The 20,899-nt window shown below is 37.1% G+C and overlaps 2 protein-coding genes across 3 annotated transcripts in view; both read right to left on the bottom strand.

Annotated features, from left to right (window-relative positions):
* LOC129566934 (uncharacterized) overlaps nt 1-20,899 on the bottom strand; it is a 175,728-nt gene that overhangs the window by 70,252 nt on the left and 84,577 nt on the right. Inside the window, exon 1 of one of the 2 annotated variants that reach the window (XM_055443333.1) lies at nt 10,238-10,248. The exons of the other annotated variant lie outside the window; for it this stretch is intronic. The gene's annotated coding sequence lies outside the window, so the exon portion shown is untranslated. Of the gene's footprint in view, nt 1-10,237; nt 10,249-20,899 lie in introns of those variants that run through there. 2 annotated transcript variants of the gene reach the window in all.
* LOC129566926 (lachesin) overlaps nt 1-20,899 on the bottom strand; it is a 41,109-nt gene that overhangs the window by 15,708 nt on the left and 4,502 nt on the right. The window contains exons 2-3 of the mRNA XM_055443321.1: nt 2,750-2,791; nt 309-412 (exon numbers count right to left, since the gene is read on the bottom strand). Of these exons, the coding sequence (XP_055299296.1) occupies nt 309-412; nt 2,750-2,791 (146 nt within the window). The remainder of the gene's footprint in view (nt 1-308; nt 413-2,749; nt 2,792-20,899) is intronic.

The following is a 20,899-nucleotide window of genomic DNA, read 5'->3' as shown; positions in this document are numbered from 1 at the left end:
AATTATTGTCATAACAAATGCGGAATTATCTGTTTTTTTTTTAAATGGTCGTTTGCTTCTCGCTTAATGATAGCTCGACCTCATTTCAACACCTGCGATTTTACTAATTCAGACAGTAAAAAAGTGCCTTTTTTTGTTTTCTATCCCCTTATCGAGTCAACAAATGAGCTTGTTGTGGAACGAATTGAACCGCTTCAAAAAATGGAACAAAACGGAATCGAAACGAAGAAAAACAAAAAACATCAAACAAAACACCACTTCAATAACACAAACGGAAGAATAGAGAAAAATAATTGATCGTAACTTACCCGATATGATTTCAAATTATCTACAACGCATGCTAGTAGCGCATCTTTGCCGATTGTTACTGTGATATTTGGTATTGGTTCAGCGAAACGAGGTAAATTCAATTCTGTGGAGTAGAAGAAAAAAAAATCGGGGCATTTATCAAAATGGAAGAAAGTTGCAATGGTAATCGATGACAATCGAAACTAGTTTGCTTAATGTGTGTAATTAAAACCAATTTATAATGCAAATATGAGTGATTTGCTGTGCATTCAGTTTTCAATGTCAATTTCCCCGTTTTTACGCTTTTTGTGCACGGTCGACTTTTTCCATTATTTTTGATCATTTGATAGTACTAATCAATTTGTGCTTCAATTATGCACGAGTCATCGCAACGATTCGATTGTTTCCACTTTTTTTCGCTTTGTTCAAACAATGTGCCGATAAATGGAGCAGCAATTTTCAATTTGGCATTGCTTTTGGATCATCATCGCCCAGAACTGACAGAAGAGAGAGAGAGAGAGAAAAAAACGGGTGTCTCCGCTAAATGATTTATGACTGGTGGTATATTTAATTTGTAGGCTTTTTGTTTACCGTTGCTTTTGCCTTTGCTACATCGATTGTTCTGAATAAATGTGAAGTTATTACGTATTTATTAATGAAATTCACTCCCGTTCAGTTGTTCTTTGTTTTGTCGAGTGAACGGTTTTGCAAAAGTTGATTGTAACGCAGTCGCTCACTTTTATTACATAATTGCGTTTTATATTCTCCGTTTTTATAACTAAATAAAGAAATTGAAGAAAGAGGGAGAGAGAGAGAGAGAGCGGAAAATAAAACAGCAGCGAACAAGTGAAGAGAGCTACTAAGTTCCGGTTTGAAGAACGCGGAAAACAAAGTGCGCCACGTTAAAGTTGAAAAAAGTCAGGAAAATTAATTTTCCAGCCAATGTAGAAATAGTTAGTTGCCACCATAAAAACAATTTTAACGTGATGAATATTTCAGCGGTGGCTTTTCTTCGTAGTTTTGTGTGTGCGCTTTGAGTGAGCGAACAAGCGGGAGAGAGACACAAAAAGCTGGCAAAAAGGAAAAAAAAAATGATAACGATAAGAACTACATGAACGTATACATTTCATTGGAATAAATGAATAAAATTTACGAAAAACTTTCAAAATGAAATTTATTCATTTCAGCTCTTGGTGGTATGCTTTGCAGCACGGTATTTTTGTGTTTGTGTTCGCTGTTGCTCTATTTTTTCTCTTCCTTGTGCCATTTTTTTTAAATAATAGTATTCTCTTTGGCTTCCTCACCGAACACTTGTTATTCATAAACTTCCTTTTTCTACCGGCCCCCTCTACACGCGCGCTCACTTCTTTGGCTGTGCCACCGGCGTTGTGGTATCAACAAATAAGAGCGATGAATTATTTGCACAGACAATACAAATTGCTTGAAAAACTGACTGACTGAACGACAACGACAAGCGAAGCCAAACATATTGTGAATGAAGTTTTTACTGAAAATAGATGAAAAACCGCCGAATGCGCGTGCGAGCTAGTGAGAGCTATCGGGCCGTTAATTTTTGGCCTCAATGAATGAAAATGGAATAACATTTCTTAAAATGATTATGGAGCGAACAGACGCAATACTTGACGAATCCGCCGCCATCAATGCCAAAATACGAAAATCGGAACATTCGCCTCTTTTAGATATGATTATCATATTTTCCACCAACGTTCCAAATATCAAAAACAAAAATACACCAATCATTTGCATGTACAAAACATTTTAGCGTCTGCTGTTGCTACTGTTTTTTTTTGTTTCCACCATAAAAATGAATCATTTCCATAAATATTGTTGTTATTTCTTTTTCGGAGTCAGTAAATCGCTTTTTTCGATCTGATTATGTTATACTCTCTATTCCCTTTTTTCGGTTGTGTGTTTGTGTGCTTCATTTGAATGCGTGCGGTTTTTAACCAGACAAATCGCCCACCCTCATCCGTCAGTGCACACGAAATCAACAATTTTATGCAAATGCATTGGTAACAGCAACTTAAACCAAACTCCAATTCGGTTAATGGTGATGTTGAAAATGGTAAAATGTTGCGTGAAATATACAGGCAATCTGCATACGGAACAGAAACAAAGCGGAAAAAAAACAATCTAAAACTATACCATGTGAAATGTGCGACTCAACTGCTGTTTTGATGCGGTGGGGATGAGGAAAACCGACATACGATGCATTTAATTTTAGCATTTTCAAAATTAATTGATGACGAGATACAGCTTTAAATAGGAGATAGATCCTATTTATAATTTCTAATTGAATTTGCATCTGAAAATGTTACCACTCTACATGGCGCACATTTTCACTGAGCAAAAACAATTCAATAATAATGAAACTGACTTATGGCAAATAATAATGTGAAACCAGAAATAAAAACCAAAAACTGAATAATGCTCAACTTACCGCTTATTTCGGAGGTTGTATCCTCTGTGGAGTGTTGTTTACCTGCAAATGATACAAAAATATTAGTGAATAAATTAAATTTTGAATCGCAATACCAAGCTGAAAAATGAATTGGGAAAATTGTTAATTCTCAGTAAAAACAAATGCATTGCTAGCTTTGAACGCTCAACGAAACATTATTGTTGAAACATTTTTTTTTTTTTTTTGGAAAACGAACGAATTGAATGCGAATAAATGCTTCTATTTTAAAACATTCACAATTTTAAGCTAATTAACCAATTTATGCAGGTGTATGGTTTGCATAAATCTGGCTTGTAATTGCTCTTAAAGTTTTATTTGTTGAAAAATAGACACAAATTGTGTTATAAAAAGTTTGCTTTCTCATTTAGAGACACTACGTTAACTGCGAAGTGCACTCAAAATAGAATTTCATAACGATTTTTGATGCAAAAGCATTCATATTGAGAGACTGCATTTAATTCCGATTTGAATAGTAAATTATAACGCGGTTTGTTGAGATGAACGCGTTTTGTTTTTATTTTCTCATATTTTATTGAAGAATTGACTCGAGTGCAAATGGCAGACGGAAGTGAGTATACATGAAGGAGACGCGAATTAATCTCGTATATATAAATAATATCAGTGAAAATGTCTTTTATGACAATATTAGCACTAAATTTGATTGCTTCATGATCTTCATTCAGTAGATGACAAGATAGGCAATGTGAACTCGTCGTCGGCACGCAGACACTTTGGCAGCCATGTGTGAAAGCACACACAACCACGAGCCCCGAGCTCAGAGCCAAGAGCAGAAGGAGCAACAAACCAGAAACACATAAACATTCATAAGCACATTTAAAGGATAAACAATTTAAATTTATGGGATGGCTTCGGTATCGAAAATGGTTTATTTGATTTGCAACAATGTTCGCATTTGAGCGGCAGTGGCAGCTACAGAAGCTCGAGATGTAAAGCACGTGTGCATTTGCTAAATTGCATTTGCGTCATTTCGAGGTGCCAACACAATAAATCGTCTTATACGCTGAGCTGCGACTTGCTGGAACTGTGTGTGTGTGTGTGTGTGTTTTTTTTTCAGAATACGATAAGAGCGAGTCATGTCGTTTGCACTTCTTCATCGGCAATATTTTTACGATGCTGAATGGAACAATGTCACAGTTGACGATAAACCGTAAAGATAAATCCACAGGATATTTTTTCGCTTTGCCTTTTGAACTATCTCTTCTATCTACCACCGCATAAAAAGAAATCAAAATATTGACAAAATAGAGCAGCAACAAAACCAGGGGGGGAAAAAACCGACGCCCAACGAAGAACGACCAGGAAAATTGCAATAATAATCGTACGCTTTTCTCTTATTCCAAGTCGTATTTCTTTATTTCGATTGTGTGAAAACAGTGATAATTCCGTGATTTTCATCACGGCCACATTGATAAAACATTGTGCCGGGTTTTTATGGGACCGATACGATGTTCATCCGCGTAATCTCTCGCTTTAAGTACTTTAATGTCACTATTTCTTATTTCCAATTTGCAATGCATCTTTCTCGGACGCGTTCCACTTAATTCCCGCAATTGCCGTCACGCTTTGATCATTTTCAAATGGCCACACAATTTGCGGTGTGTAGTGTGTAACAATGTAAAAAAAAATTAACAGCCAACGAGCACGTTGGCAACAACACAATGTTGTCTCTCGTGAATTCCGATCATAATGTTGAAAATTTGATTGTCAATAAAAGCAAATCAAACTCACATTCAATGCAACAAAACCGAAATAAATATTAAATAAAGTTGAATTTTGATTAGCCTTTGCATGGCAGCATCACCCATCAGCCACAGCATTGATGGCTCTCGTTACATTGTCAGTTCAAGATGTTAGTCAATGGATGGAATAACACTTTTCTAATTCACTTTGCGCATTTCTTTCTCTGTTTTGTTTCACTTCAGCCATTCCTTCTCTCCGAAATGCACAGTAATTTTTTTTTATCGTCGTGAGAATGTTGTTCTCTCACTCTCCGTTCGACTTCGTCACGATATGCTTTCAATCTCATACATTCACTTTGCACTGTGTTGAAGGTGGTTTGCTTTGAATGGCGCATATATTATTTAGCTGCTATAAATTTAACGTTGATTATGTTTATCGCGCGGTTGTCATAAAACGCCAACGAAATGCACTTATTCTGTTACACAATTCAATAACTTTTTTTACTCTCTCTCCCTCTTTCCTTCTCGCTGTGTGTGTGTGTCAATGTGCGCACATTATGAAAATAACCCAGAAAAGCTACAAGCCATAATTTCCTTTGGGATGCTCGCTGTAAATGTACACCAAAAATCAAACATATACGACCAAAAAAATGTTTTCGTTCACGAAATAAGCAGCCGAAAAAAAAAAAATTTATCATCTCACGACTGCTGTACGACATTGTATCACACGGCTTTCTTTTATTCATTTATTCATTTGTTTGTTCGCTTGCTCTGGCTGTTCAAACAAAAGTGTCAGTGTTACCGTCGCGCTCGCTGCCACAAAAAAAAAATTCTTAACAATTGCACCAAGCACAATGAACACGTAGCGACCGTGTAGTTTTAATAATATTTTGTGATTTGCTTCGTTTTATATCATTTTTGTGTGTAATAACAATATTTTTTGCTGGCTCTTGTTGAATCATCCGCAGGCCCTATAATTTCTGGCTTTTCTCTTTGCCTTTTGTTTGTGTGCGCCAATTTCGGTTTTGTTTATCGTTCGTCGAAAAATGTTTTTTTTTCTTTGTTTTGCATTGCCGTTTTTTGGTACAAGGTTCGGTGAAGTAAATGCTTTGCTTTGCGTCAGATTTCAGTCGAAATCTTTCGATTAAGCGCCAGATTGAAATATCCGATTTGAGTCAAATATTTAGAATAGTTTGAATTATCCTTGGAAATGGCATTTCAGTTGTTTCTTTTTCTTGTTTTCGGTTACGTGTGATTTCCATGTGTCCTGGAGCGAATGATTCGCATCGACGCAAATCTTTCACATCCATTTAAATGCATGTATTTTGATTTAAGTTGACGGCAAAAGTTTTTGGTTAGAGAATTTTCGATTTCCGCATAATTTTCAATCCAGGTAAGTCGTCATTTGCAGAGGAAATAATTTTGAACTACAATCGAGTATGCTTGGAATGCTTCAAACTGAATTCATAGGAAATTTCATATTAGAAAACCTCGCATATTCTTCCATGCGATTATTCTCGTTTGATGCACAAGCATAGAGCTAAAGCATGCGAGTAGCTCGAATTTATAATAAAACAAAGCTCCAAAAACACATTCGGAACGAACGAGCGAACGAACGAACAGCAAAGCTCATGCATTCGATGGAAAAAAGAGATCCAAGCAAATCAGATGCGCTGTTATCATGAGTGCCGGCGGCATGCAATCAGATAAAATGTGAAACCATATATAGATGAGTTTGTTTGAAGTTTTATTTTCATCACGTTTTCAACAGCACTTGACTGCGACTGTTTTTTTCGTTCGTTCGTTTGTTTGCTCGTCAACAGTCTGATGATACGGGCTTCGGATCGAATCTCTTTTTCTCTTTATTTTCCTCTTTGCACAAAATTTGAATATAAATATTTTCTAAACATATTTACAAATGTTGTGTGTGTGTGTGTGTTCGTTCTCGATTTGTTTGAAACGACGAAATCTGACATAAACACTGGAATGTTGCCGTTTGTTTTTCTGAGCGCAATGATTGCCTTTGTTTTTTTTTTTCATGACACTCGTGATTTTTTTTTCTGTTTGTCGCTGTCGCTTGTTTGGCTAAACGATCAACACATGCTAGTTTCGGTACTGATACATCGTGTGATACTTTAGCATCGTTCAACGATAATTTTATCGGTAAACGCAATCAAACACTGTTCAATGAACTTTGTTTGCACATCCATCCGTTCTTCTTTTTTTTTCGTTTACAGTAATGCTCATCGCAATCATCACACGAAATATATACATTTTTACCCTTGACAAAAGAGCACACTCGCATTTGACTTTTTTCTTTGTCGCCTTTTTTCGGAATTCCAGTCATTTATTTCCATTGTTTATACTATTTATTTGTCATATTTGAACACGCTCATAATACATAATGAAACGAATATTTCTTATTCCTCCCCGTTTCTGTGTTTCCGCTCGTCGTCATTTTCGTGTTTATTTTTCGTGTTTGTTTGGATAAACATCAGCGCATTTGATGAGGCAAAATGGATTCGAACATCGTTTAAACGATGGTATAATTTATTTTATTTCGTGTAAAATTGTCATTGCAAATGACATTCGATGATACGATCGATGGAATTCATTGGGCGGAATAACGGTAACGACATCTAAACCGAAGACGTTTATGGTTACCGAAACCACTGTTTCAGTGGCATTAATTTTTGCTGTGGATTTTTCAATACTTCAATTGTGCTTTAAATGGAATTGAGTTGACTTGAAGCTATGAGCCGAATTGAAGTAGAGTACAGAGTTGAAGGAAGAGCAAAGGATTCAAGGTGAGCTAAAGAACTGAAGCAACTCGATGCATTTCCAGCGAATTCATTCTTCAAACGGAGTTAAAGTGGCTCTTATCAGAGCTGCGGCAGTGATGAATTAACCGAAATCAAGTAATGATCAAATTGAATCAAGTAACCGAACGAACTTTCTTTGACTTTAACTTCCCTTTGAAATTGCATTACGTTTTATTGGCTGCACCGGCAACACAATCTACAAATCAACGGATTGAACATTTCTTCTGTATAATTCTCTTAAACAATTTGTAACCTTTTAAATGGATTTTCAACTGTTTTTCTTTCCTTTGTTCGTTTTCAACCCACATAAACGTGAGAGATGCACTGAATTGCGTTGAAGTGCCATCATTGGTCAATTTAATTGTGGCTAACGTCCATTTCCCTTGGCGAAAATCTAATTAGTTTTTGAGAAATGTCATCAAATTCTTTGTCGTTGTCGAGTTCGGGAATAAAAACACAAGAAGACTCATTGTATCAGATGCGATTCGCGCATCGTTGCAGCGTGTTCATGGCATGCGATAAGAGGCTTAAAGTGTGTGTGTGTGTGTGTGTGTGTGTGTGTTTAAATCAGATTTGAAATGAGACAAAGCAAAACACCTACAAACACAATTACTCCCTCGCATTACACTAAGCTTCCGATGCTATTTTTGTGCACATATATGTTTTATGCGCTGTCATTTTTGGTTTCTATTGTTGTGTGACGCTGTCGCGCTTTTTCCCTCTCTTTCCGCTTTCAGCGCATGCTTTTAATAGAAGGTTTAATTTTATTTCTTTCATTTCTTTGTCTTGCCATTTCTTTATTTCCTCGCCACTTTTTCGTACAATTTTTCTCTCTGCTCTCGTTGTTGTTTATTTGTTTTAATTACATAAAGCTGACTCGAAATAAGAACAACAGCAGCAGCAACAAAAACAAGTTGAAAAGAATGGAAAAACACGTGATTTAGCTTGCAAAAATATCTAGTTGAACGTGGACCGTTGAGCTTAAGCACGAAACCGGAAGAATTATTATGAAAGGAATCACAGTGTACGTGAGCGTGGATTTTCAAGATATGGCCGTGTTTTTGACATCATTTTAAAAATGTATCTCTTTTACGTGTGCACTGCCCCATGCTTTTTGCCTGATTCGAGTAGAAAAAAACACACACAAACATAAATCCACGCTGAAATGGTTCTTAATTCTTTTTTTAAGCTTCCGGCGATGTTTTTTCATCCCGTGGCAAATTTTTCATTAGGTTTGTTTTTTGTCGTGGTCGTCGAAGATTTTGGTCATCGAACGACCAACCATTTTTGACACATTTTTCGGAGGCTTTCATTTTGATTTTAGCCTTCAGTTGAATTTAACGGTTAAACAATTTTCGCTGCTTTTTTCCTTCACTATTCCTAATTGGTACAATATTCCAGCTTTTTCCATCACCCTTTTTCCGTTCGATGAAAATCCTTTGCTCATTTTTTTCACGTTAGAGCAAAGAACTTTCTCCATCTTTTTTTTTTTTCATTAAAATTAACTGTTTGCTTTCAAAGTCGTGTAAAAAGCTGATTTTGATTGTGGCTCTTCTGTTTTTTACACCACCATCACCATATTTTTTGCTTAAACCCAACCCACGGGATTCATTTGCGATGCTGTAATTAGTTCGGTCGTTGTTGTTTAACCGAGCGGTGTTTTTTTTCATTTTTGGTTTCGGTTGAGCCGCGGTAGTGGTTTTCTTTTGAATTTGATTAGAAACTGTAACAAACTGGATAATTACTACGTAGAATATATCAAATTTAATTAAAAGCGGTATATTGCCGACGGGGAAAGTGAGACAGTGTCATTTAAAATTGGGTTGAAAGAGATCTCACTATGCAAAAGCCAAGCCAAACCAAAGTCAATTTTAAATTGATAGAAGAGACGTGTGATTCACTGTGTAATTTGCATTTCGTTTGATTTCAGATAAATACCTTTCGGCATTACACCTGAGCTGCTGCTCCGGCCATTTGCCAGTGTGATATCAAACGTGCATTTCGACGAGACAATTTCCAAATGTCTGGCTACTAATTCCGAAAACTAAACGATAATTTCATTTATTCAGTCATTTGAAATGCAGTCCGCATTTAGATTTTTCCTAAGTAGTTAAGATCCTTGAGTCTTTTCAAGCTTGTAGCTGCCATCCGATGGGAAATTACATTAATGACATGATCCATACGAGAATAACATCAAAACTTGTATAATAATATAAAGTTTTGGCTTGCGGAGAAGCCGAAAATTCAAATCAAGTGGTTTGCTATGCCGTGACATAACACCAATTACATGATAATACCAACGAACGAATTGACATTCAATTTTATAAAATATCTTTAATCGCATAATAATCTATTAGGGCGCATTTTGTAAACGATGTGTATCTGTTACGATTGAGCTGCCAAATCCGTTACAATGGGAACGACACGGGGAATGGGATTTTATTATGTCACAAGAGCGACACACAGACACGTTGTTCGCTGTACGACACATTGTTTGCTGTTTATTTTGTGAATGATCTTGAAACTATTCAGAGTCAGATACACGAACACACGTCGAGTGCGAGAGAGAGAGAGAAAGGATTTGAGTGTACATTGGAACAAAATTCAAATAGACATTTGCATGAATTTGTAGCATCATTGACAATTATCTGGCTTGATTCATCTTGACGGCACAAGCCATTAGTGTATTAACTTACACGGATTGAACATGAGACTCACCCCGTACACCATTCTCTCTCTCTCTCTCTCTCTCTCTCTCTCTCTTTGTTCTTCTTGCCTTATTCTCTGTCTCTTCTCTCTTTCTTTGCCTTGCGTTCTGTTTCTCTGCTCTCATTCGTTCTCTGCCTGATTCTCTCTCTATCGCCCTATTCGGTCTTTCTCTCTTCATGGCTTTGGCATTAGCGATAAAAGTCTATTGATTTGGTTATTTGCTTGGCGCCATATGCGAAACGATTCCTATTTACCGTATTGTAAATGCTCATGCGGAGAGATTTGATGCGGAGAGATTTGATGCGGAGAGATTTGATGCGGTGAGAGTAAAAGCACACGTTTAACTTCCAGCATTGTTTTATTCGCTTTCGGTTAGTTTTTATTCTCACTCGCACCCATTGGCGCTGATTCTATGTTTCGACGATATCGGCCGTTCTCTAGCTGTATAGAGAACATTGGCACATTTTCGATGTGACACATACTAGCGATTACACCAGCCATTGCGCTACATATGTCACACAGGTATTATCAATGGCTTGGGCATTATGTACACATGCGACGCAGGGTGTCTTTCAATCGCAGCACCGCACTGAGAAAATAAGCTACACCCTGATAATGATCTAAAGTTGAAATTGAGATTCAAGCGTACAGCATCCTGCACCGCAGTGAGAGAGAGAGAGAGAGAGAGAGAGAGGGAGGGAGAGAGCGAGAGACTCAGAGAGTCAATTGCCGTAGCATAATACACACAGAGAAAGAGAGTCAGAGTCAGAGTCAATTCAATGTGTCGATTGCGGCAGTGCTATTTACGAAAACGAGTGGAACAGCAGTTAACAAGAGATGTTTTATCTCGGTTGCGTGTTAAACATATTAAGTGTGTGTATGTGTATGGTGCTTATTTGCTCATGCTTTCCACACACTCGACTCGTTACCAAATTATACGCGCTGTACTACACACAATCCCCGGCGAACGAACATATTAACCATTGCGATGCATCTCACCCACTCACATAGCAATATACCTTAATAGCAATAATGATAGGAAAAACCATAAGAACGTAGACGTTTCACGCACGCACATACACAGTCCGAATTGATATACAAACCATGACGACGGCGTTAGATTAAATTTTGATTTTGGGTGTACAACAACATACCGCCGACGGAAACAAACATCCGACCGCTGCGATGAAATTGAAAAGAAAAACTTTGCAAACGAACAAATCACATCCTCCGACAACTCTCACCCGGGCTCAACAAAACGATTTCATGTACTGTTTGTGCATACGTTATTTTAATTGACATCGCATTACCATACAAATTTAATTCGCAATGGCAATGTAAAATCTGCCGGTAATACAGAAGAAACAATTGCCAATTTAGAAAACCCACACACAGTTCACAAACAAACATTCACCGGCCTGGGTCTCATTCAATGCGTGTGTGTGTGTGGATCAAAAAGTTTCAATTAAACATTTCAATTTGATTATGTGATAATAACAGGACGTTAGACATAGCATTTCATTTTTGAGCCAAATGAAAACAGCTCATGACTCGACATACATTTGACTAGGATTTTCCTATCTCTTGAACGAGAAAAGAAAGGAGAAGGAGAGGGAGATAGAGGCGCTGTGAGAGTGTGCGGACACAAAGCTTTTGAAAAAGAAATGATATATCTCTGGCATTGTTGATTTGGCAGAATGATTTCGAAAATGTCCAAAGGTCATTAGTTGTTATATCCATTTGAAAATGAAACAAATTGCATATAGTTTAGTTTGCAAGTTTCCATGGTTGGCATTCATGTAAAAGTTCGGTCGTAACCCAAATCCCGAAATTATGCACGAACCAAACAAATGATTTTCTAAGCACTATCACTGCCAAATGCCATGGCATTGGGTACAATGCAACATTTCTGCCTCGTTGTTTTCGAAAAATGTACGAAAAGCGAAGAGATGAAGGGCAAACGAGAGACGAGATGAGGCAAAGAAACTTTGTTTTGGAATAAAACCTGAGATTATCCATGGCTTGTGCGGCGTCATTGTTGTTCATCGTTTAATTTTACCGAAATTAGATATTATTTGTTGTGTCGTGCTCAGAGAGTCGGTTTCATTTTTCGCTTTCGTCGGAGCTCAGGAGACACACACACACCGGTTTTAGCCGCTGCACATGGCTAAAAATGACATGCTCAAAGTTGGACGAAAATGCTGTGTATGAAATAAACTTTTATCAGGGCATACACACAGTGCCACGAACCACGTGAATATGTATATCGAACGATGTGTATTTCTGTAGTTTTGCCTTTGTCATTTTGTGTGCGGTTTTCGTGCTGGCTCAAAGCACCGACAAACTTGTTTGTTTGCCGCTCATAATCGACAGTTGATGGCAAACGAAAGAGAAACAGAGGGAAAGTGTAGGAGGGCAGAACGGGAGAAAGTAAACGAGAAAAAGGAGAGTAAAACCGCAGAAAAATGTGCCAAATAACTTTCGAGGGAGAGAGAGCGTGTGTGTTTGACATAATGATCTGGTGTGTTGGCTACAATTTATTTCTCTATCAACTTGAAGACATCATCTGAACTGTGGTGTCCATAAACAAATTTCCATCGAATAACCATTCGTCAGCACTGCAAACTAAATTGGTGTTTTTTGCTTTTTCTCGCTCTCTTTCGCTTCAGTTCGGCCTTCCGGTCATTTTCCAGCGATTGAAAATCCAAAGCGATCAACTCGACAAATATACATGTAATTGACATTGTGTGAGGCGAGCGTTTGCTCTTTTTTTCCATCCTTACAAATCGCAATCATTCGTCGTTTCATTCAACAAATCTCTTCAGGCATTTTGTTGTAACCATTCTCATTTTTTTCCATCGTTTTTTTTTCTGCTTTTGTTTTTTGTTAAATCTCAGCACGTCAAATTTTCACGCTATTTATTATTCGCAGATGCCTGAGAAGTGGGAAATGGGCGAGTGCATGAAATGAAAAAAAAAGAAGAGAAGCTCAGAGAGCCCAAACCGTTGTTTGTTTCTCATTTTTTTTGTTCGCTTTTGTTCTTCGACTTTTGACGGGCTGTGTGTATCCTTTTTCACAGTATGCAATACAGCACACTCTCTTGGCTGTGCATGAAAATGAGGCCATTTTTAACATTGGATCTAAGCGGCCTCGTGTACTCGTAATCGTTTGCCATTTTCCTTTTTCTCCAAAGCACCAACAGTTCGACAGAGCGTCGTGCGCCTCTTTAGTCGTTAACACTGAATTACATTGTTGTTCTTATTACCCTGAAATTGATGGCGTAAACAAACGAAACATTCCGCTCATTTACCAACTTGTTAGAACACGCGAAACATACGAAAAAAAAGTCTTATCATTTTTTTTTCTTTAGCCAGCTTATTCTTATTCTTCTGCTACTTCCTCGTTTTCGTTTGAAAAAATCGCGCAACAATTTGCTCACATTCGCGTGTACATTTTGTGGTGCTTCCATGCGAAATTCCACGCGAAACCAAAACATTTTATTCGTCGCTCTCTTCATCCCTTCGCCCAGATACGTAATTGTGCTCAAACACATATATACGGCATTTTTGTGATTTGTTTCGTTGTACACCGCGTTTTCAACGAGCATTTTCAGATTTTCTTTATACTTTAATTTACAGCTGCCAAGCAAAATGCAGCCACTCCAAGTAAATTCACCGGAACTCCTTTTCTTTCCTTCGACAAAGGCGAGAGAATTTAAAAAGGGAGAGAAGAGAGAGCATATTATGTATGCGCGTGTATATTACGAAAATCGAGGATTTTTTTTTATCGCCATCAAACGAAATGAGAGAGAAAAAAAAGATTCGAAGAAAGTCATTTGTTGAAAGTGTCAAGTGAACGTGAATGGAACGAGCCGAAATGAAATTGTTTCAGCTATAAAGATAAGTGAAACCATTTGCATTGAGGAAGCGAAATACGGTACGCAATGTCGATGAATTGTTCCGGAGTGGGTTGGAAATCATCAAACTCACTCTCATACACGCACACTAACTCGTATGAATATATATTTTCAATGTGAAAAATCGTTTCAACGCGTACCAACAACAACGAAGAAAGTGTGGAAATCTTACAGTTCCCAAGGAACCAACCATCCCATATGAAACATATTACAAAACATATTTTATTAAAATTGAACTCTTGCGATTCGATAAGTCATTCGTTTCATATGCACAAACGATTTCGCATAAATGAAAACAAGCGTTTTTTTTCCTCTTCGGTTTTTTTTCCATATTTTTTCTCTTGCTGTTCCTCTTTCCTTCCGCACGCTTGTCTTTCGATCGCATACATGATTCCTGTATGCAAATGCCAAGAAGCGTCATTAGCATAGGCTTACCAAAATCCTACTAAATCCTATAAATTCATAATGTGCTTTCAAGAAGTTTTGCATGCGTGTGTATGACTTTGCATCGAAATCCCAGGCGCTCAACATCGACTATCAAGTCAACTCGTGCAAATGAATGGTAATGCATGTAATAAGAGTGCACGATGATAAAGAGAGAAGAAAAATTCACAAGAACTTGAATTAATTTCACTCTCTTTCTCTGGTTACAAACCATAGCAATGGAAAGTCTCTCATTCATCGAAAGCCATGCATTTTTTACGTGTTTTAATAAACTTTGCATAATTCACATCGGCAAATTCAGTCTGTTTGCTTTTATCATTTTAAATTGACGCGCAGCGAAAATGCACTGCGACTTGAGTTGTTGCTGTCGTTTTGAGCGTAAAATTAGTGCCGGAAATCACCTTGGTGCACGGCGCACTGAGTCAGACAGAGATCAAGCGTGTAGCGAGAGCATGTATAATAAAAAGCGGCTAAAATCATTTACGTACACGATTTCTCTGGATGTTGCAATCATCGCGTTAAAATGTTCAATTCAGCTTAAACTCCGTCTCATTAGCTGTCGAAAGCGAAGGTGTAAATTGCTTTATGTAGTTGAAGAAAATGCGTGGCGACGGTGACGACGGTGGCGATGATGTCGAGTCGGATGCTTGTACCATTTGACTTCATTTTCGATCTCTTGACGATAATTTAAACTTTTGACTAAATACAAACAGAATCAATTTGCACCTCAACGACTTGTGCGCAATTCGATTCACAAGCTCTTCGGCTGCATGTAACATGAATTTGCCGTTGGAAGCATATTTGGTGTGATTTAAAAAGAGCTGAAATGAACTTTGAACTTGCATCAGCACAACGATTTATAATTTGGCAACACCCTCTCTCTGCCTCCCTCCACAGAACAGAAACCTAGTTTTCGTCTCGTAATTTCGACCAAAAATTCGCACACTCGCAAATGAAGCAATGAATGCGCCATGAAATATGCTCTTTATTTGCCCGAACATTTTTGAGAAAACGATCAACTGAAACAATGTAACTCAGTCATAAAATGTGGCATTATTATTTTTTTTTTCGGAACGTTTGAAAACTTATGCAACTGTGTTGTGATTACTTTAGGTTACATAGTTTGCGTTTGCATACGTATGTGTCTTCGGGCATGTGTGTGAGAGAGAAAGAGAGAGAGAGAGAGAGTGAGAGCTGGCGAGCGACTTGGTTTTTATTTGCTTGCGACTCAAGTTTTGCAAGTGAGAAACTTCAACATTGTGTGTGTATGTCATTTCCAATCTTTTATTGCAGACGAGCACACTCCAACTAATTTCATGACGTTTAGGAGGTATTAACATGTCACAAGTTGAATTCCAACTTTGATATGTGTTGGCAGTGTGTTGCCGCTCACGATGATGCTGCCGCTGCTGCCATTGCGATGATATATGTTCTGGATTTGATTTAAAGTCGCTCAATATTCTCGCATCGCTAAGATTTTCCCTTCCGTGAGCCCGTGAGCCGATGGAAAAAAAACACATTTGTTTGTGTGCGTGTGAAAGCTTTTTGTCAAACTTTTCACTGAACTTTGTTTTAATTCACTTATCCTATTACTTGTGAATTTGAATTTTTTTCCCACTTCTTCGTCTCGCAGCGTTTTTTTTGCGCACATCGTGACAATGCAACATCGGCAGGGTTATCGAGGAGCTATGTGTGGTTTTGTGTGGAATATATTTTAATTCGGCTTTTTCAATGCTGTTTGAATGTATTTAGAGCTTTCCGCAAGCCGATCAACGGCGCTCGTATACTTGGGCACATCAACAGCAGCAGCAGCAGCAGCAGTAGTAGCAGCTCAACAGCGGCATAAGTATCATTTCAACGCAAATGATGTTATCGACCAGCATCGAATCAAATTCCCATCTCGGTTCGTATAAAATATGATGATTTCGGCAAATTGAAATTGATTACTGCACAATCATTTCCATTCAATTGCGTGAAAGAAAAACAACAACTGTGTGGCCATGGATTTTGTGTCCGTGTTTTGGCATGTGTTTGACAACTGTTGTTCGTCGTTGTCGTTGTCGTCATTGCTCGTTGTATAAGCCAGGTCAATGTTGTGAGAGTATATAAAATTTGATTAATGACCAAAAGTTGCGAGGAAGTGCGATGTTGATATTTTATCTGACAATACGAAGAAGACATCATCATTTCGCATGCATCAACTTTTCATCGCTCGCGCCGAATGAGGGAACAAGCAAGAAATTGTGGAAAAGAGATGGATGGAGAGAGAGAAAAAGACATTGGACGGAAAAGTGCTTTCGGATAATAGCGTGAGCGAGCGTGCATTACTGTCTCAATCTATGCACACACATACACATACACTCTCAGAGCTTGGTGGCTTTGCAAAATGAGCAGCAACAGAAGGAAGAGAGAAGAAAAAAAAATCGCACAAGAAGTGAAGACAAGTTCCCACAAAAGCAAGTCACTCATCTTTATTATTCATGGCTTTTTGTGAAATGCGGAGCATTGGATTGTGTTTGGTTGGCATTTGTGACAAAAGAGGAAATAGCGTGAGAGTCGGTCGGTCCTTCGGTACAATGAACATACCAACGACGACAACAACCATTGAAACAAAACAATAAACACTTGAAATCTTCGAGAGAGAGAGAGCGAGAGAGAGAGAGAGAGAGAGAGAGAAAGAGAGGGAGAGAGAGAGAGAGAGAGAATGAGCTAAACAATAGACACATTGCAATGAACTTAATCAACAATGGCTAAACAAACGATAGGCAAGAACAGCACTCGATGTTTTTTCGTTGGCCGTACAAAAGGGACCAAACACGATTGCAATAAAATCATATTTAACAAACTAATAATCATTGCTACGTGATTGTTGTTCAGCATAATTACCATTTTCTTATTACAGACAATTTTATTACTCCGATAAAATGGGCGCTGAACAACTCATTCATTGTGACGACGAACAATGGTGCTTTGCAACAATTTCGCTAAATAGAAATGAATGTGTTCGCATCTCAATTATTTGAATCGCCCTCCTGAATGAATGTCGACAACATTCTTGTGAGAATTTGATAAATTCATTTGACCAACGCTCGGGTTTCGCATTCACAATTATTCATCAGGTTGATTTGTTTGCATTCCCGTTTTACACATAATAAATCTATTAAATTGCATTCGATGAGATTTGCGCGTGAAAAAAAACACTGTATTCCACACATAAATATCCATTTCAACGTCACATTTTCAACTGTACCAACGCCATTTACACCGCATATTATAATTGATTGGTGTTATATTCATCATATTATTCATGAATTATTATTTTTTACAGCCCATTTGAATTTTCAATGAATTGTTTTTCCCTTTTTTCGCCTTCCATTTAACAAACACAGTCAATACAAAAGGCTACATGAATCACCATGTCATGGATCGATGTCAATAAATTAATAATTTGAAATTTATTCCTGAATCTGCATTATAATTAACCGACTATTTATACTCACAATCATAAAGCGGTAAATATAATAAAATCACACATCATACGCTCTCAATTGTAGTGCATTCTTTGCAAACCATTTTGTTTTCATTTATTTAAATACAACATTTAATTTGGTGGTGGAATTTAACACAAAAATATTTGATTTTGCATGTGGATGTTTCATTGGGTGAGCTACAGAGGAGAAGAGGAGACAGGAGAAATGGGAGAGGCCAAAGAGAAAGAGAGCGAATGAAACTAAATGAGAGGTAGAGATTTGTTGGTCCAAATCATTGATCGACTGTACAGTGTACATAAAACGTTTCGAGCAAATGAACAAGCTGGTAAAAATTTAGATGCAAATATTTGCTTGGTAGAGGCAAAATTATCAAATGATTCGTTTCAGGACTTCATTTTACTGGAACGCGGCCCAGAATCTGGAAATAAAGATGAGAATTTAACTATTTTTGACTCAGTTTTTCATTTCGTATTGTGTCCATTTATTGATCAAAGTCCATTTTTAACTCAATTTGCTGGCTTTTGTTGTCGTCAGTTCGATGAAAATTTGGAAACAAAACAAAAACCTCCATATACACTACCGTGCAAAAGTTTGGAACCACTAGGTATTTTTCATACAAATTGACCATTTTTGGTGGACTTATTAACATATTTCGGAAACACCTGCACTCTTGATATTTTGTGCATAGTTTCTACAACGTTTCAATTGTAAATCACAGAGGTTTTATCAAAAAATATTCACGTATTTAAAAAATATATCAATTTGAATTTGATCTGTTTTAATCTTCATACAAATTTGATCATTTTTCACACAGTACAAATTCAAATTGCTATATTTTTGAAATTCATGAATATTTTTTGATGAAACCTCTGTGATTTAAGCTAAGTACACAGTTCCTCGTGAAATGAAAAAATTTCTCCGGTGAAATATTTACAGGTGATATTTGTATGGTGGTTTGTATTTTTGAATTGCAAGCATAATGATTTTGATGTATGAAGCAGTTAACTCCCTCCAATATCAACACAACACATGAACAAATTTGAATTTTGAATTCATACTTGAATTTATTTTGATCTTTCTTATTTTTTCACGGCCGTGAAAAAAATTTCGCGTACATTTTGCACGCGAAATATTTTTCACGAGCGTGAAAAAAATTTGTTCAGACAAAACACATAGAAGAATGAACTCAAAAACCAAATTTGTTCATGCGTCGTGTTGATATTGGGATGAGTTAGCTGATTTATACATCAAAAATCATTATGCTTGCAATTCGAAAATAAAAAACACCATAAAATTATCACCTGTGAAAATTTCACCGGAGAAATTTTTTCATTTCACGAGGAACTGTGTACTTAGCTTTACTATTGAAACGTTGTAGAAACTATGCACAAAATATCAAGAGTGCAGGTGTTTCCGAAATATGTTAATGAGTCCACCAAAAATGGTCAATTTGTATGAAAAATACCTAGTGGTTCCAAACTTTTGCACGGTAGTGTGTATGATTTCTGTACTGCAGATGCGATGAAAAAACGCAACGCATAGCAAACATGTGTTTCAAGATTGCTGAGCATCTCAGCATTTCGTAAGGCACGGATATATCCGAGCATATCGACGACGCATACTTTATAATACAGTGGCGTGTGTTGCTACGTGCAGCCGCAACGACTCGACCGGAGTGTGTATGTTGTTGCTGCGTGCAGCCACATCAACTGAACACACTTCTGTGCCTTACGAAATGCTGAGATGCTCAGAAATCTTGAAACACATGTTTGACGCATAGAATTCAGCCGCTGAGCCAGCCAGAATGTTTTCAGTAAGCTAGCTAGGGTTTACAAACGTTTCGACAAATACCGCAAACGGTGTTATAAAAACGTTATTTTTCTGTAGTGTTTTTTTTGACAGTCCAAAATACCGCAGAAATAACGATAAAAAACGAAAAAAACGTTTTTTGGGCGTTATATAACGGCTCTGTAAAAAAACGTTTTTAAGAAACACTGAAAAAAATAACGCGTTTTTAAACCCTAAAATATGTTTGACATTAGCCAAATACATTGTCTCGTCCTTTCTACAATTTAAAGTCATACATACGTCTTTATCTCTTTTTATGCGTTAAGATATTTTTGCATTCGTTTCCATTTTTCACCCGTTTTGCTATCATCGATGTATTCCGCGTTTGATCACATAAAATTAAATTAAAAGCAGTCCTGAAACGGGCCGAAAAAATTCTCTTGATTAGAATATAAAATGATGCAACAGACTGGCGTACCATCAGCAGTTGCGTATTTTCATTTAGCTTCAGCTGAAAGACACTTTGACATTTCTTGCCGTTGTAAATCGTTAATTAAATTAGTCCCGAATTAATGAGGATGAAAGCCATTGTTGCATTCACTGTTCGAAATTAATATAAAGTGGTGAAATGGTTTTTTTTCGGTTCATTTTTTTATGACCTTTGATTTTATTTGATTTTGGAAATGGCACTTTTTCAGAGAGAAAAACTCATTTAACGCTGTTTGAATCGACGTACTAATGTAGTCTCGCTCTCTCTCGAATTTAAATGAATTAGCATATTGATTTGCATAAAATCACGTACCGAACTCACACAATTAGAATTAATTGACGATGAAGTGCGCGAAGAAGAAAAAATAATACACTGAAAATGGCAACAATTTTCATTACAATTTTTTTTTGTTTCCTAATCCATTGAGTTGTACATGTGAAACGGAAATTCCGCGCATAAAATGTGCAGCAGCACATTGAAAATGATGTGGTGGCGATGAACTTTTTAATTGAACTTAACTTTGAACGGCGAACGTAAAAATCTGGATGTTTCTCTCTCCCTCCAAAAAAAAAACTATGAAAATTAATAACGAAAACTTTCGTCGAATATGGCCATGGCAAATTACTAAGCACAACTACGATTATCAAAGCCGTTTTTCAAGTGCTTTTACTGCAAACAAATGGCGTTGATATTTCGTAATAAAAAGAACCACTTGGTTTTTCCATGGAAAACCAACTGGAAAAATGGAATCACGACCGGTTTTTTTCTT

This window comes from Sitodiplosis mosellana, unplaced genomic scaffold, assembly GCF_009176505.1.
Source record: "Sitodiplosis mosellana isolate CC-2019 unplaced genomic scaffold, AAFC_SMos_1.0 Smas_scaffold_5, whole genome shotgun sequence".
NCBI lineage: Eukaryota > Metazoa > Arthropoda > Insecta > Diptera > Cecidomyiidae > Sitodiplosis > Sitodiplosis mosellana.
The sequence above is the reverse complement of the archived record's forward strand: the minus strand, read 5'-3'. Positions and strand labels throughout refer to the sequence as shown.